This window comes from Thermobia domestica, chromosome 14 (assembly GCF_964235325.1).
Source record: "Thermobia domestica chromosome 14, izTheDome1.hap1.1, whole genome shotgun sequence".
NCBI lineage: Eukaryota > Metazoa > Arthropoda > Insecta > Zygentoma > Lepismatidae > Thermobia > Thermobia domestica.
The window spans coordinates 4,771,084-4,790,138 of NC_137467.1; the positions used below are offsets into that span (position 1 = coordinate 4,771,084).

Below are 19,055 nucleotides of genomic sequence, written 5' to 3' on the forward strand. Positions count from 1 at the left end.
ATATTAAGATGGATCTCACAGAAATAGGAATACAAAGTAGAAACTTGGTCCAGTTGGCTAAGGACAGAAGTCAATGAAGAGTTTTTGTGAACGCGGCATTAAACCTCCGGGTACTATAGATCATAGAGTTAGTTTAGTAAAAATAAATATATAAATATGTTCAAATTGTACAATTATTATTATTATCAACTAATTTTAAAAAATCTATGTATATTATTATTATTACTATTATTATCTTGGTGCAGTGTTCACTTACTTATCTATATTCATTTCCATCTGCGTCAAGAAATGCTCAACAATTAATGTCAACTCTTGTACACACTTAATGAAAAATAGGGAATTAATTTACTATGCAAAAACATGGATCTATAATTTAAAAAAAAAAACTACATGGAGGCCTATAATTTTTAATTTAACATCGAACAATTATGCTCTTTATGATAGAGGCGAAGATTGATTAGTGAAACTGATAAAAATGAAGGAATTGATAGCATTGGAATGTAAAAGAAAAGCGAGAACCCTTACGAAAGCTATGGATACGATCGATGGTGTCTACCATAAACTTTCATGGCCTGAGATCCAGCAAAGGACTCTTCCAGTAGAGGTGGGAGCTCCATCAATAAACCACAATCTCTGCATTGTAATTTTAAAACATTGTGGTGAGAATTGTACTTATTACTAGACGTACCAGCAAAAAATAATCTGCAATATATTGTGTGGAAAGTGTCGAGAACAAAATGAAAGATTTAGGTAGTGACAAAAGAGTGGTACAAGTGCACCTGAAAGAATCTTCCGAATAGAGCGCTTCTTTCTTTGAAAGAATATAGCAATAAACAATGTTCATCTTTCTATTTCTCACTCTGACAATCGATTTGAAACTAGGCCTACGAAATGAGCTCTATCTAACTCTGCGGTCTTGGGAATCTGGATGTTCAATGCAACGTTCACAAAACATGTCCATTGATCTCTGTGCTTAGCCAACTGGATCCAGTTTCTACTTTGTATTCCTATTTCTACGAGATCCAACTTAATGTTGTCCTCCCATCTGCGCCTAGGTCTTCCTAATGACCGTTTTCCGATTGGATTTCCATTTGGAAACGAGCTCTACTATTGCAGGTAATTCTCAGATGTTGTTACGAACAGTCACCGAATTGAAGTGACTGTGATATGCTTACATATTGAACACTCTTTTCTTATTTATTCGTATTTAGTGTGTGACACTAACCGTTCTTATTGCGAAGACTACTTTATCACAGTGAATATTCTGACAGATTGCCCAGAATATTTGGACTTCAGTGGTTGTTTTTAACTATCTAAAAACCTTAATCAGGTTTTAGGGAATAAGGTGGTCTCTACTGGCCGTATTCTTCGTTTTATTAGTAAAATATTAACACTAGAACTACCAGGAAATTAGTTATACAAGAACTACCAAAGGGGTCATTTTGACCCCTTGTGTTTTAAAGGTTTTTTTTAGGTTGAAATTTAGCGTTCATTTATCAACCAAATTTGATGTGACTTGATATAAAAATTAATATGCTTTAGAATCCACACTAGCTTTAACCAGGTATCTAACCATGGTCTCCCACGTCCAAAATGTTGCACAGTACGTGAGTAAAGGCACACATGAAATCTTCCCAAAGATAAACTCAGGCATATTTATTGTACCAGTAGGTTACGCAATTATTCAAAAATATAAGATGTGAGGATATAAACGAGTACAAGTTTCAAGAGTATATCAAAATTTGATAATTGCAATATAGTGAGGCATATAGGTATAAATTTCAATCCGCTGATTCCGCTGCACATCCTGATTTCGCCCTTCTTCCTCTTTCCGGTAGAAATTGTTGACGCTGCTAGCAAATCTTTCGAAACACGCTTTTGTCTCACTTTCTCAAAATGTCCCTTTGCAAACTTGAAAAGACAGAACTTCTCCAATTTTTTGTCTACTAATGTGCGTATTTGTAATACACTTGTGTAACATATGAGGGTTTACGGCGGCCAAACCAAGTAGGTTATATAGGAGCTATACCGGCCATTTTCTTTTACCAGCAGTCACAGAATATTTACCATCCATCTGGTCTACAATGTCTACACCAAGTTTCTGCTGATTATAAAACAAAACTTTCAGTTTTCTTATTTTCGTGACCAGTCATTACATGTACGTTAGTGTGAAGGGTGCTCAATATCAGTACACTATTGTTTTTCTTGCATTGATATGTGTTAAGTGTGATATCATCCATGGTTTTGAGTAGTCTATCTTTATACAAATCTTTATTACGGAAATGTACGGAAGCTGGAACTTTTCTCCTGTTGCTTCAGATAGTACCAAGCAAATTATTCCATTTATTTTTAGTTCCCTTAGAAGATGTAGATACGTAAAAATGTAATCTCAAGTTAGATGCAATCCCGAGTTTCAAAAGATTTAAAACTACATGTTCAGCAATGGGGATGTTCATTCGCCTCTTTTTATCTTTTCCTAGATATGGAAAACTACTTATTATATATTTGTTCTTCACTTCAACAGGCTTCCAAAATTTGTCACCATATTTATCCGGCTTGCTATCCGTGAACTGAATAAATGGACCGCGAGATTTCATTGGAAAGAGCCGCTCACCAATAGTGCAATAAGTACGAGGATTGTGGAATCTTCGGTAATTTCCAGTCAACTGATATCAAGTATAAGAAAATAAGAAAAACCTGTCAGTTTTGTGTCTTTCTCTCCTCATTGATTTGAGATAATCCTTATAAATCTCATTATTTCTTCAAACCTGTTTCTGGGCATGACATTCCGAAAGAAGCTGCAGTCCAAGCTTTAAAGACCAGAAACACTACACTTTCGCTATTCATCCTCATTGCTCCAACGGAAATACAAGGCAATAATTGGATCAAACTCATCGAGAGGAAGTTACCACTTAGGATCATCTAAAACTCGACGGTCCTCAACTTCTGTACACTTCTTTATATTTCGCAGTAGAGTATTGGTTGCAATCAATCTCAATGCACGTGCACAAGCATGATCTATATTACGCGTAACGAGTGATGTGGGTTCTAGTTTGATACGAACTATACTATGTTTTTGTAACCTTCCGAATGTCTTGTTCTTTACATCCACTGTCGTCCACACAGTTTGATCCGGAGTTCACTAGGCCAACCAGTAATTTCAGTAAAATTCCCTTGCTCAAATTCTTTACTTAAATCATTATTACTAGAATCAGAATCAGTATATTTGACATCTTTGTCATAAGTACTGGAAAAATCTTATTTTTCAAGGTCTGTAACATCTTCCTTTTCAATCCAGCTCTTACTATCCTCAACACCAGAAGCACTATTGTCAATATCCTGTAACTTTGATAAAAACTCTGCTGCTGTATGTCGTTTACTACCTGAAGACTATTAATCGCAAACAATGAAACACGTTCTTCAAAACAACCATCTCAAATCAATGGGTGTTCACAATTGTTTCAGAGGCATCAATAATACACCTTGATAAAAAGTATAAACAAGAATCAAAATGGCATTTTTATCCAAGGTAAGATAAATAGGACGTGGGACTTTATGGTGGACAAGCACCGTCTGCGTCTGTTTTCTCGAGGTTCGTCCGTTTCCTCCCACTTTGTTCATTGAACCATTCCATTCATTTCTCATCATCATCGTCTCCTTTAGCCTAGCCGGCATAACCGTTGGACGTAAAACTCAAATATTTCATTTTCATTTTCGAAGTAAACACGTAGGTGTCAAAATTACCCCTGTGGTAGTTCTAGGTAAATCATCATTTTTAAAGAAAACCAGAAATAATTGAAATGTGCTATTTAAGATATAGTCACAGTGGTTATAGAGAAGAAAAGTGGTGTAATATGTTTTGCATATTCTAATTAATGTTCAAATTAGAGGATGGTGAATAACGGTGAGGAGTCAAAATGACCTCTTTGGTAGTTCGTGTGTTAATAGTTAATGTGTTCTGAGGTTATTCTTTTTAAATGTTTGATGTTATGTATTATTGATATTTATATTTTTGACATATTTCTTGTCATATATTGTGTATGTTGTTATTTATTAAAGTATATTCGGAGTTAGCAGAACCAACGGAAAACCCCCAAACATGAAACAGGAAATCTAAGTTCTGTTTCTCACCAGTGTTCATATCAAAATGAAAACCTTCCTATACAAAATCTTCTGGAGGTGATCGATTTTTCGTTTTCATTTCTTAATGGTTTCCATTTCCAACTTCCACTCAGGAGAATTAGTATGTGTATGTTGCTGACATCTTATAAGAGTTTTCCAATTTCAAATCTCGAAGTAGTTGTTCGAGCTATAAATAAAAACACCTGTAATCAATCATTATTTCAGAGACTTTTTCTAACACAATGGTTTTGCTTGTATTTGCAATTGTTTCTATACGACTAATTTGCTCGTATTAATAGCAAAGGTTTTGTATAAGTGTCCTCGTAGAATTCAAAGTATGTTCTTAGCTTAAACTACTTATGAACGCTAAAGAGATTGGTATCTGTAATTAGACACTTTTGCATTACGTTTCTTTCTTCACCTCGCTCTTTATTCTTTTTCTCCCCACGAGGCAACGGTAGCTAGAATTCATAACATACCGAGAAGAGAAATTCCTATCCAAATGTATCAGGATATCTTTCGTTCTCTGAATTTGAATGTGATATGAAAAAATGGATGAACAATTTTCATTTCTGTTACATTTTCAAATATGTGCATAGCTATATCTTTTCGCGTTTTCATTTCTTTAAATGAAATTCCTTCTTGTTAATAGAAGCATCTCTCTTGAGAAATATCTCCTTTATTCTTTCTAAATGTTCTGTAGGAATCAGCATAAAGGAATTTGCAGCATTTTGCAACTTCTTTTCGTTATCAATAAGAAGATTTCTTCAAGAAGAAAGTAAGAAAATATTCTTTTCTGAATGTTCGGCTCGAAGATAAATTCTATCCCGTTTACGTAAAATAATTACTCGAAATCCGTAAATGCAAAGGAAAGACGGGAGGGGGATTTCCCTCTGGTAAATTAAAAGCAGTTCCCATTGCGCAAAGATCGTTATCTTCTTAATGTTTATTCATTTATATTATGTGGCTGCTTACGTTAGTTGATGTTTGATTCATGCGGTATTGCCAAACCTCTGTAAGAAATTAGCTTTAGGAAGCATATATTATGATATGACATATTGATAAGGTTTTCATCCTTATAAAATTCAAATGTTAGCAATTTAAGCAGACATCCACGTCATATCTTTGGCAATGTCGTTGTAAGCGAAATTGATGAAATCAAAGCAATTCTCAACGTCAAACGTCAATTCGACTATCGCGCACAATAACTCGTACGTACAGTGTTGTCTAAAATGAAGGTATAAATTAGTCAGAGGGAATTCATATTTCTGTTCCAGGTGTTAAAAATATTGTAAGGATCCCCATATCAGGACAAGAGTACATGTAAACCCAACACGTGCTATTGATTATAAACAGAAGAGCAGAAGAAAGGCCGACACGAAAGGCACCGAGGATCGCCGAAAGAAGTCGGAATTAACAGAAGGACCCGAAGAGGACAGATAAAAGGTGGACCACCGAGGGACCCAGCATCAGTCGTCCAACTGATCAAATCACCTACACAACCCTGAGGTCGCACTGGACTAGTGGTACACCTATCCTTCCCAAGGTCACACTGGACTACGGGTTCTTTTTACAACGAAGCCTCGCGAAGCTGCCTTGAGCTGAGGGGGCTATCCTTCAAGACTCACCAGAACCGTCAGGTGCCTTGGAGACTGCCTTGAGAGAAGGGTCACCGTGCAAACACCTACTTCCTCTCATGTGGATATAACGAGATAGACACTGTTTTACTCTTTGTAATCAAAGACGTTTTGTATTTAACAAATTTTATAATAAATTAGTGAAGGGGATAAATCTCGGTCCATTATTGGCTTTACCAAAATCATTACATGGGGGAGACGCTGGTGCATCTCTTTGCTACAAGCGTCAAAAAACGCATAAAGCAATCCCTTGAGAAAGGGACTGTCAGTCATTATCACCCTGAACAGGAAGACCAAAGAGAAACTGGCAAAAATTACGAAATTCCTGTAATAAAAGAAAAATCGGAACAATTGGCAGAAAGACGGGAAAACATTGCATTAGAGGATGAAAACAGGTCGCATTTAACAATTAAAACTAAATCAGGCCGTCAAAATGCGATAATTGACAGAGGAAGTACGGTGTCCCTCTGGCCAACCGACGGCGTACCCCCTGGGACAAGTCTCATTCCATTTAAGAAAATAATAAAATAAATTTCAGGAAATAATATTTGTTTGAACCAGATAGCATTAATAAAATTTAAAATCGGACATACTACATTCATTCATTGCTTTAGAGTAATTGACAAGACAATGCCAATAATTATAGGAATTTACTCTCTCCAACGTTCGCATTCCACCATCGACTTAATAAGAATACAATCTCTTTCTTTAAACGACCAAGGAAACCGGAGCTACCACAGCAAAGCAGGCAAAATAAATTGTTAGCTTTTACAACTCAGATAGTTTCGCAGAAAGGTCAGAATTGTTTATACATGACTAAGCAAATAACTTTACCTCTTCGTTCTCATACATGTAAACAAGTTGCAGGAAAGAAAAAAATAGCTGATAAAGAATATTTGTATGTATCACTGCTTCCTGGACTATGCGAGAAGCATAGGTTAAATGCTTTCTACCAGAAGATAGAAACAAACAAGATGACAATGTTAATTTCAAATCCCAATGGCAATAGCGTCACTTTAAGAAGGAATACACCAATGGCGGTTCTCAAAGAAGGAAACGAAATCTCTTTTAACGCCTTAGAAGAACCATTTTTTTTTTTTTTTTTAGAAAAAGCGTATCAATTTAAGACAAAAGAGAAAACGGAAGGATACTTAAAATACACAAAAACACTTTTCAATAAAGAGCTCTTTGACGTTAACCCCGACCTGGACAGAAAGCAAAAAAGCAGTTTATGACTTACTATTTAAATATTGAGACGTTTTTCCGTATGCCCCTGATGACATCGGATATTTTAAGGGATATGTTCATAAAATTAGGATTTCTAAATCTGCCGTATTCTATGACCGTTCCCCACCGATTACATTACATATTAGAAGTCAAGTAGATAAACAGATTCAAGACCTTATCAAGGCAAAAATAATCATGCCTACAGATAATAATGAATTTTCTTCTCCACTTCTTGTGCTCAAGAAACCTAATATGAAGGAATTTCGGATAGTTCTAAATCTACAGATATATATAATAGTTATACCAAGTACTTATCGGTGCCATTTCAATCAACAGAGGACGTTCTAAACTCTATAAAGGGGAAAAACTTCATAACAATTGTCGATCTTTTGAATTCCTACTTCCATACTTTGTTGCATCCTAAGAGCTGTAAATATATGACTTTCGAGCTCAATCATAGTAGAAAATCAGGTACGAAGTTTTTAGATGTACGATGAGCCATTGTACATCAAGTCAAAACTTGTTTGTTGCTACTAGGATGATTTTGAAAGGACTACCAGACAGAATTACAAATTTTGCCGACGATCTTGTCACCAGTTCATATAACTTTCCACATCACCTGCAGGATTTAGAATTATTATTTCAGAAGTTTAGGAAACACGATTTTCGGGCATCACCCAAGAAGACACACATTGGCTACCAAGAACTTAACGTATTAGGACATCTTGTTAATTAAAATATCTCCAAAAAATACATTAAAATATCTCCAAAAATAGCTAAGATACGAAACTTTAAGAGACCGACTACTAAGCGGATTCTCAAAAGCTTTATTGGCCTATGTTCATACGTTAGGTTGCACGTCAAAGACTTTACACTGAACATTGAGCCTTTTCAGTAGTTACTAACATCTAAAGCTAAGTTTAAATGGACGGAGAAGCATGATGTTCTCTTTGAACAATTAAAAGAAGACATATTAAACGCCCCATCACTCGCTCATTTTGACGACTCGCTAGAAATCCGCGTCTATAGCGGTAGTAGTCGAACTCAGGTAGGAAGACTAATCGCTTGTTATGACCCAAAAACACACTGAGAAGGTGGTTGCCTATTGCTCTAGGAGGCTAACGAAAAGCGAAGAGAAAGCTAGCATATGGCAAAAAGAGTTGTACGCTCTCATATACACATTGCGCAAATTTCGTTATTTTTTACTAAATAGAAAATTTAATCTGTACGTAGATGCAAAGTGTATAGCTACGATGAACACTCAACCGGACAAGATCGGGAAATATATAAGATATAAGCTATTCCTAGCTGATTATGATTTTGATATACAGTATTTACCAGGGTCCAAACATCCAGCAGACATAATCAGTAGGCTTGAACAAACCCAAGATGTTAGGAAAGACGATGGAAAAGAAGAAAATAACGAAGAAAAGGGTGAAGAATACCATGTTTTTAACACTACACTGCTCGCGCGGATTACTATTGTAGTCCAGTGGTTTTCAGTTTTCTGGTATCTGAGGGTTGGCAACACTTGTGACCTTGAGCGGTCGTCTATCTTCCTCCCCCATTTCTAGAATACCATTAGTCGAGTGATAGCACCCAAAGTCAACGCATTGATGTTATACGGATTGTTATTTTCTCATGGACTACTATTGTAATCCGTGCGGGTACTGACGTGATGGTTTGTTTTTTGTCTAACGTTTTAACTGTTCTTGTTTTGAATGTATTATTTTACATTATTCGCTCAAATATATGTGATATATGTTGGTTTAAAATGTCAGAGCAAGAACAGATACGACAGTGGCTAACAGAAACTGAAAGTGACGGCAAAAGTGTTTTGAGTATAGAAGACAAAGATGAAATAGAGGAAGATGTTGTCGAGTAGTGACTCTGAAGAAAGTGGTAGTGATGATTTGGAAGAAATAGAAGATGAAGAAAGGAACGGTGTTATCCCGGAAGACAGGTTTCACGGGGAATTTTACATTGGTAAAGACATAATTACCAGATGGTATATTGATCTAGTGCACCTAAGAAATACGCGAACACAGCGTCATAACATCATACCTACACTGCATAGTTATTAAGATAGAACAACACTAAATATGGAGTTGACATATTGGACAAATTGTGTCGCCAGTGTGATACAGCTAGGAATTCGCAAAGATGGCCAATCACTCTCTTCTTCCCCGTGTTAAACGTTGGTGGAGTAAACGTTCTCATTGTTTTCAAAGCAAATAATAACCGTAAAGACCTCCTGCAATCTGTGGCTATAGAACTTATAAAACCTTTTTGTGGAAGATGGTACTGTACAAGGGTACCCGGAAAAGATGTTTCAGGTGCAGTAAGTGGATCTGCTATGACCACAAGAACACTCTTTGCACTGACTCTTATGAATGACACACCCAAAATTTTGCCTACTTTTGACCTTGTTTTCAAGTGTAAAAGTTAAACTTTCAAACAATTTCACAATTTCTTTTTACTTATATTACAGTTTTTAACACTTTAAATGCAAATTTCCTCTTTTATTTCAATTTTTAATCAAATAGTAAGAAAATAAACGAACATTTACAAAAATATAGTAAATTGCATACGTATTCTAAAGTTTTGTCTTCTAATTCTTTTTGTGCATTAAAAAACAAAATGTTTGCACTGAAATGTCTTCTTTATTGCTTGTGAAAACCCACCAAAATAATGTAAAAAATACCGATTGGATAACCACTAAGATATATGTATTTATCTAATGGACTACAATCGTAAGCCGCGCGAGCACTCATGTTTCAACAATTTCATGCGAGTACTGTAGTGTTAAATCCCATAGTCTTCAAGTTAATATTGTAGAAGCAGGAGATAACAATCTTTTATCCAACATCGTAAGAGAACAGCGTAGAGATGACAATTACAAAGACATCATTTCTGTTTTAGAGGGGAAGGAACCGGTTAAGATCTCCACGGTCAGATGAGCAAGGATTTTTGTCTCAAAAACGGCATATTATATAGAAAACAATACCACCCTGATTATGGCTTACTATATCTTCTATTTATACCGAAATCGCTTGTCAATTTGTGGTTCACAACCTTCCAACGCCACGCGACCAATCCACAATTTTGGCTTTCAAAATCGTACAAAACCGCCATCAAGAAATTTTATATGCCGCATCTCAAAAATTACCTTGCTCACAAAATACGCACGTGCGAGGATTTTCAACGTTTAAAGAAACTACCACAAAAGAAGCAGGCCGAACTACTACATCACCCGGTAGGAGAGAAAGCAATAACATGGATATATGACGAACTAGGGTCTTTCCCAAGTAGAGAAGGAAGAAATAAGTACATACTTGTAGCCATGGAACTAGCTACACGATTTGTGATCGCAAAAACAGTAGACGCCATAAACGCGGAAAATATAGAGAAATTTTTGGAACATGATATTATCCTCAAATTTGGAGCATTTACAACGCTGTACTGGGATCGACATCCACTACATGGAGCGACTCGTTTACAAAATTTAGCGCAGAAGTACGATTTCGTCTATAACTACTCACCTGCATATAATCATGCTTCCATAAGATTAGTAGAACAGATCAATAAAATCATACAGAATTGTCTTAAATTTTTCTTACAAGAACACCATACGGACTGGGAAAGATGGTTATCGCACGTTATTTTTGGCATCAATACTTACATACAAGGAGGGCCCAAATATTCAACAAGCTTCTTATTGTTTCGTTACGAACCTAGGATCCCTACAGAATGTGCACTTGAATCAAGGCAACATATACAAATTGACAGAGATAATCTGGCGACCATCAGGAAGAAAGTACGAAGTAACCTGCAACAAAGAAAAACAAACAACAAAGAAAAACAGTTTTACGATAAACGCCATAGACAAACAACTTATAAAACAGGGGAACCTTGTTTTGGTATATTATCCTACAAGAAAGATTGGTTTACCTGAACATTTTACCGTTCACTATGAAGGCCCGGCACGAATCTTGGAGAAGCTTAATTCAAATTTGTATCGAGTCGAATTACCATCTAAATTCAAGAACAGAATTCAAGAAATTGCGGTGGACCGTTTAAAACCATTTTACGAGGACCAAACTGAGGGAACACAACATTAAGAAGACAGAGGCACAAATTCAAGAAGAAGAAGAAGAAGAAGAAGAAGAAGAAGAAGAAACGAAAAAGAAGAAAAGAAGAAGAAGAAGAAGAAAGAGAAAATTCCACGTACTCACCCGGAACAGAAGAGGAACCAACAACAGAAGAAACGAAGAAAAACATGCACTAACATAAATTCGCACTTCTTTATATCAATTATAAATTGTATCTCATTCAATTATTCAATTTCGCTACATTAGTATTTGCGCTCTTCTCGCAGAATGCAAGATCAACACATTTTTCTTTCCTTTTTAGTCTCAAAAGTCATTAATATTTGCAAGGTCGAAATACAACGTTTTCTTGCTTCTCTCATCGCTTCTTCAATGTGAACGTACATGAATGTTTATTACGTTATTTTTCCTCCTTATACATGATGTTTATAATGTTGACTACATTATACAGAGTGACCAAAAATTCACATTCTTTTTTTATTTTCAAGAAGAGAAGCTACCAAATTCCAAAACTGATTCTTCTCTTTTCATTCGTTCTAATAATAATTAATTTGTGCCTCGTCTTTCATAAGTCCCGTTACAAAACAAAACTTAACCAATTGGCTAAACATATCGTTCCCATTAGAAAGACTAAATTCATTGGCGCCTATTAATCTACGAAAGTGAGACTGCACCAATATAGACTACTCATACCGGATGTGACCCATAGAGACCGACCCTTAATAAACTGGTATATGTTTATTAATCACAGTGATATCACTTCTGCCCACTTTGACGGAAATGATAAACTGCCTTGATCCTGCTTCACTGGGACAGAAGTAAAAGTGTTATTACCATTATATGTATATTTCGCAACAAGTGTTCTTACAGTGATTTTTCTGTATTTTATAGTGCTCACAGTGTTTTTTAGTGTCTAAACAGTATCTCAAGTGTGTCATTATTGTGGTGCAGTTACCTTTCACTAATAACAATTATGTTTTCTACAAAATAATCTTCCAGATTATACTTTTTCAGTGTGGGGTGTGTAAGGATCCCCACATCAGAACAAGATTACATGTCAACACAACACGTGGTATTGATTATAAACAGAAGAGCAGAAGAAGACATCGAGAATCGCCGAAAGAAGACGGACCTCACAGAAGGACCCGAAGAGGATAGATAAAAGGCGGACCATCGAGGGACCCAGCATCAGTCGTCCAACTGATCAAATCACCTACAACGCCCTGAGGTCGCTCTGGACTACGGGTACACCTATCCTTCCCGAGGTCGCACTGGACTGGAGGTCCTTTCTATAACAAAGTCTCGCGAAGCTGCCTTAAGCTGAGGGGGCTATCCTTCAAGACTAAATAAATGAATGAAGATAAAAACTTGACCGAAATAATCAACGAAATTGAACAAGCAACAAAAAAGCTTTAAAAGAGGCTACTCCGGAAAGTCAAGAAAGAAGAGTATATGATGACTTTTGGACACCTAAACTACAAAGATTAAAAAGACTTGCAACGTCATCCCGGAAAAGTTATCAAGCAACTTTTAACCCAATACTAAAGAAAAGAAGATTAGAAAAATATAGAAACGCAAAGAATAAATATAAGGAAGCGATATTAGAGGCTAAGAAAAGAAGTTGGGATCTTTACCTCAAGAAAAATATTGAAATAGATCCATGGGGTGTTCCATACAAACTCATAACACAAAAAATAAACCCATTAGTAATACAGTCAAGAAATTAGATGGATCATACACCTCAAACAGAGAAGAAACTCTAAAAGTTTTAGCGAATTTTTTCCCAGAGATGAAAACAATAACGACACAGAAAGAAACACAGTACTAAGAAACAAAATGGGTGAACAACATACAGAAACTGTACCAGAATCGGACAAAGTCACTAACGAAGAAATGGAAAAAGATCTTTAGAAAACTTAAAAACAAGAAATCTCCGGGTATAGATGGCATCAAAACGAAATATACAAGAAGACTAAAGATTTATGGGTCCCCTACCTAACGAAGCTTTTCAATTTACTAATAAAGAAACAAGAAATTCCAGAGCCGTGGAAAGCATCAAAATTAATTATTCTCTCAAAAGGACCAGAAAGGGATCCATCAGAAGTAAACTCATATAGACCTATATGCTTATTAAAAAATATATCAAAAATTTTTGAGAGAGTAATATTAAACAGAATTCAAAAATACAGAAACGTAACTGAAGACAAACTACAATTTGGATTCAGAGTAGGAAAATCAACAGAAGACGCCATAAATACTCTTCCAGATGATATCAAAGAAAAAATATACGAAAAGAAATATGTATTAGCGCTCTTCATTGACATCGAAGGAGCATTTGATAATTTATGGTTTCCATCCTTGATTGAAAATGTAAAAAAAACTGGAAATGCCAGCATACTTACTGAATTTGATAAGAAACTATCTAGAAAACAGAAAAATAATAATACCCAATGAAGAGGGCGACATAGTAATTAAAACAGAGAAAGGATGCCCGCACGGATCAATATTAGGACCCCTACTATGGAAAAAATAAACAAAAAGCAAGAAGTCGATAAAATAGTGTAATTCGCCGATAACGTCGTAATAACAACATCAGGAAACAGCCGAAGGGAATTAGAAGAAAAAGTTAAAAAGATAACAGAAACACTTGAAGAATTGAGTATGGAGAGTAAATTAAGGATATCATCAAAGAAAACCAAATATCTAATTTTCGGCACAAAACTACAAAGAAATCCGACTATAAAATTAAATGGAGTAGGAGCTCATTTGGTTCGGATTCCACATTAATCATTAGATCCACGTCTCATATAACCTTGTTGCTGAAAGAAATGCTAAACTGAAATCAAATTGAATCGAATCGGATCTTCTCAGAGATGATATCGCACCGATACTACGTCTTACTTCCCTAGTCAAATTAACAACTCCAACACGGATTCTTATGCAACCTGCCTCCCTATACATAAGTCGTGGACACATACACCTCAAGGCGATCGGGTGGAACACACTTAGGTTGATGAGGATACAATGTATTACTTGCTCTTGGTATCCATGTACCGTCGAGATCGTCACAACTTGCGACTTTATGCACTCAGAAAAAAAAAAACATCCCACTTCACACTTGTTGCCGGCTGTTTTGTCTCTTTCAGTTTTCAATGCTTTGTACATTTGGCAGTCTGTAACCAGAGTGAATAATAAATAATATCATCTACACGCTACACATGTTCTTCTTAACAATCTCTGTCATTATTATGAACTCTGAAAGTTTAAACTTTGCTTCAGATGATGCAACGAGGGAGTTTGAAGAATTGTGTCTTTTGTTCTGCTTTTAACTGTCCTGTTTTTGAATGGTTTAAGTTTTCTTTTTTAAAAAAATAGTTTTCTTGAGTTGTGTAAAAAACAGTTTTCTACGTAATTTAAATTAATAGTAAGTTATGTGAAAATTACATTAAAAAAGTAACGAAAAATTACCTTGGCAACCCCTCTGCGTCTACTCTCATAGTATACTAAACAGAATTATATATATATATCAAAGACCTCGTTTTCTTCTGCCTTCTTATATAAGGGTTGTTCGAAAAATAATGTCCCCTATTTGTTTCCTCTTTATACCTTGCTTGTGTTGAAATATGTTTTCTCTCAGACCGATTGTGATGCTTCCTGAGTTATTGTGCGAAGTTTCACGTTCGACTGACAGGTGTAATAGTATAGCAGTGACTATAGTTTGACAGTGTGTGACGTTCGTTATAAACAAATTGTGGTAATTGAAGTTTTAGTCGCCGAGAATGAATGTGTGATGAACACTGATAGACAGTTGTGTGTTATCTTATGGAGAATCTGTACTGAACAAGGGTACGATTGGACGGTGACTTGAAAGACTTACGGGTTCAAAACGGGATGAACTTGAAGCATGTCATCATCTGTGTTGGACTTCGTTCCGTATCAACCAACCCGGGCATGTTGGTACGTGTCAATAGAATTACTCCCGCCGACCGCCGTATTACATGTCGTCATTTGTCAGAAACCCTGTCAATGAGCAAAGGAACTATAATAGACATTATCCACAAACTGGGTTCTTCGAAGGTTTGTGCAAGGTGGATTCCTCAAAGACCCACACACAAAGATCACAAGAAGCTAAAGGGAATCAATCTGTGGTGAGTCGTTAAGCTAGTTTGAAAAGGCCCTAGAAGGCTTCTTGTCTGGAGGGCAGTGAGTGCGATTAGTGTTATGAAAACATGATTGATGAAACAACCCATTAGCTGATATAGGGACAGTAAACACCCCATTGTTCCAAAATGTCATAAGGCACTTTCTATAGCAAACAAAGAAACAGAAAAATAACGTGTATAGTAGATGGATATAACAATATTGTTATCTATATTTAAACATTTACTGTAAAATAAATGTGGGTCATTACTTTTTACTTACTTTACGAAAATTTCAATGTCTGCTCCACATTTCCTGTGCATTTCTATACGTGCGAAAAAAAAATCAATTTGTGCACCGAGAACAGTGAATATATATTTATATGTGTTAATAGTGATATGGGAGACTCCAGTCCCGAATGGAGAGTTTTGTCATTTTAAGAGCACTCATTTCGCGGCAGAAATCTCTGATTGCAATTCCTTTTTGTTTCCTTTTATCTTTCGCAGAGTTGATTTCTCGTTTTCCTACTTTATGGTATTGTCGGCTTGCTCGTTTAAATAGATGTGATGACTGTCAATTTGAAAATACACAAGGGTTTGTTATTATGTGTGCGTGACAAAAGAGAGGACACAACATAACTTGGAGATTATCTTGAAAATCGGCAAATTGAAGTTACCTCAACATTACTTAACCCTTTATTTGACAGTTTCCCTCAAGCAACATCGCATTCTATTGCGTATAACTTCAGTGGTCATTTAAAATTGGCATTAATGCTTTCATATAAATATTCACATACATGATTTCCGGGTCGCTTGTTTAGATATTTCTAATCTTCGTCAACAAGGGACAGACAAACTTAGTATTGTAGAAGCTTTATCTCCTACGCTCCGCGAAAGTTCTTTTTTTATATATATATATTTTGTTTATTTGTGATTTCTTGCTGTGTAGGAAGATATTTCAACGAAACTGCTGCTAATTACTGAAAGTATTCTTATGATATTTTACCATAATAGGACAATGCTGCTCAGTAGCAACATAAAAGACCTATTTTATAGCAATGTTGCTTTGAAATAAACATCCTGTATTTTATATACAAAGTACAAAAACACTTTTAAAATTACGAAATTATGATCAGGAAGAGATGGTTCAACCATGAAAGCAAACTAAATATTTTAATGATAATGCTATCAATGCTTACTAATTAAAGGGTTAATTAGAACCTTACTATGAAGACGTCTTCCGGTAGAGCATCCTCTCAAAAAAAAGAAAGAAAAAAAAGAAACGGTAGTTATTTTTGTTCTTTCACTGTTTACAACAAAATTAAGGTTAATTTTATAAGTTAAGAAGAAGTGTATCTATATTGAATATCTAGAAGGAGAACTCATCATGGTTTATTACAACATTCAGTTAATTAGTCGCCAAGATGAAGTAACCCTGACTTGCCAGCTCTTCGAACACTCTTATTTTACACATTCTTACTTATTGTGTGAGAATAAGAGGACGCATTTTGAAGACTGTATCGCCTCGCTGAGTATTTGATACATTCTTACAGAGTGCTCGTAATTAGCAGACCTTCCAGAACGTTCAAGAATGCTTAAGTATTTTAGTCAGGTTTTGACAGATAGTGTGGGTGGTCTGTATTGAGCACATTCTCACTTTATTCGTGGAATAGCAATAGCTAACGTGCTCTGAGATTTCTCGTATTACGTGCTTTTAATATTACTATTTTTAACTTATTTTCTTGTTGTATATTTTATCATTTATTACTTTATCCTTTTCCCAACCTTGTTTTAATTTTTATTGTTGTTCTCTTAGTATATGTAAATCTTATATGTGATTTACACTTTTTTGAAGTTTTCTATGTCCACCTGATGTCGACCATTAGCATTATTGTGACGAGGATGAAATATTTTTGAATTACGTAGATAAATCTAAATAGTACATAATAATAATAATGTTTTTTGTATGGTTTTACTTGTGTGACGACAAGTTACAGGATTGAACCATATAGCATCGTGTTCTTACTTGTGCGTTGACAAGTTACAGGGTTGAACCATATGACATCGTGTTCTTACTTGTGCGGTGACAAGTTGCAGGATTGAGCCATATGCATCATGCTTTTACTTGTGCGGTAACACGTTAGAGGATTGAACCATATGACATCATATTCTTACTTGTGCGGTGACAAGTTATAGGATTGAACCATATGTCATCATGGTAGTACCAAACTGGTCAAAACAAAGAATGGTGTCAGTCATAGTAGAAATCATGTGATATCCAGGATTCCGAAACGCCTCCCAGAATCCATTTAGCTATAAGGAAAAAAGTTATTGGTGAACCATTTTATAGCTAATATATAGCACTCTGTGTTCTTCTCAGTGTGTTCAGTGATACTCTCGTTCAGGCCTTGGCAACTCAATGGCAGCTGTGAGATAAAAACTGTTCTCCATTGATGCATGCCGCATGGTTCAGTATGCAACATTCGCTAGTGTATACATTTTAGGAATATCCTTATTACTCTTATCAACATCAAAATACAGTTTAGGGTTAAGCTGTAGATTTGTATCTTATATAGCATCGGTGTTGATAAAGACGCAAAATTCTATTCTTCCCAACCAATATCACAAGGAATTATGTCAAAAATGGGCACGAAATCAATATGTTTCTATGTCAAGGAAATCAGGTCAAAACAGTATTAAGTCGGGAGAACCCGATATAAATCCTTATCTACTAAGGTACAGGAGACATCTTGTCTACTAAATAATCACATAGTCCTTTCATAAATTGCAGCAAATTCTACCAGAGGTAAGTGCTGTACTACTAAGTTATCGTGTTTTATAACATAGTAATAATATAACGTTTTGAACTGTCATTAACAACTATCTTTGTTTTCTAAAGGATGGTATGATCGAAAATCAATTGGAGAGTTTAAACAAATTGTGGATGTGAATTTCATTGGAGCCATGGGTCCTCCAGGTGGAGGAAGAAACCCTGTGACAGCACGACTCTTGAGACATTATCATTTCATCTCCTTCACTGAAATGGAGAACGAGAGCAAGGTAAGTTTTCTTTGAGTACATTTCTGAAATCTTCTCTTTCTAAGCGAAATAATGTCTACAGGGAACGTCATAAACTGTTGATAACACTGCAGAAAGTCCTCTTCATGAAAGTATTCGCAGAATTTGATATATTAGTTTCAAGAAGTAATAACATATGTAGACTGGATATAAGATCCGTGTTAAGTGCCAAAAACGAAAATATTGAGTAAATAGTCCAGATGCTACTTCAGAACTGATGCATATTTCTGGGGATTATTTGAACTACTTCCACAGTGAATACTAAATAGCCAGTTTTTTATTGAGCAGTTTTAGGCACACAGACCACATTTTAGCATCAAACCGATCATTTCCATTTTTGTCACTTAGCACAGATTTTAAATTCAGTCTACATATGTTCTATAGCATGTTCACCGTTAATGTGTTCATGTGGATTTGATAACATTAGAAGCACGTGTCATGCATAACGCTAAACCAAAATGGTTGACATTAAAATGGAACTCTGAAAAAATAGGGAAAACATAATAATAGAGCTCCTGCATCCGTCTAATAATCAGAAACGTAAAACTCGAGCGATATATCCGGTCAATCTTCACGGAACATATATTTCCTCTAACATGTCGACCTTACAATGGAATGAACAAAACGGGTTACGACACGAAAACATATAACCGACACCAACAGGAAATAAACTACTACATATAAGCAGCAACAGATATGAAACTTGTCTTTTTCTTAATATATATAGGTTATTCCCGCGACCT

General features: G+C 35.6%; 1 protein-coding gene across 1 annotated transcript in view; it reads left to right on the forward strand.

The window, feature by feature from the left end:
* Positions 1-19,055, forward strand: part of LOC145670651 (dynein axonemal heavy chain 1-like) — a gene marked incomplete at its 3' end in the record, with an annotated part of 1,762,390 nt that overhangs the window by 1,019,592 nt on the left and 723,743 nt on the right. Inside the window, 1 exon segment of the mRNA XM_081739441.1 lies at positions 18,134-18,294. Within this exon segment, the coding sequence (XP_081595567.1) occupies positions 18,134-18,294 (161 nt within the window).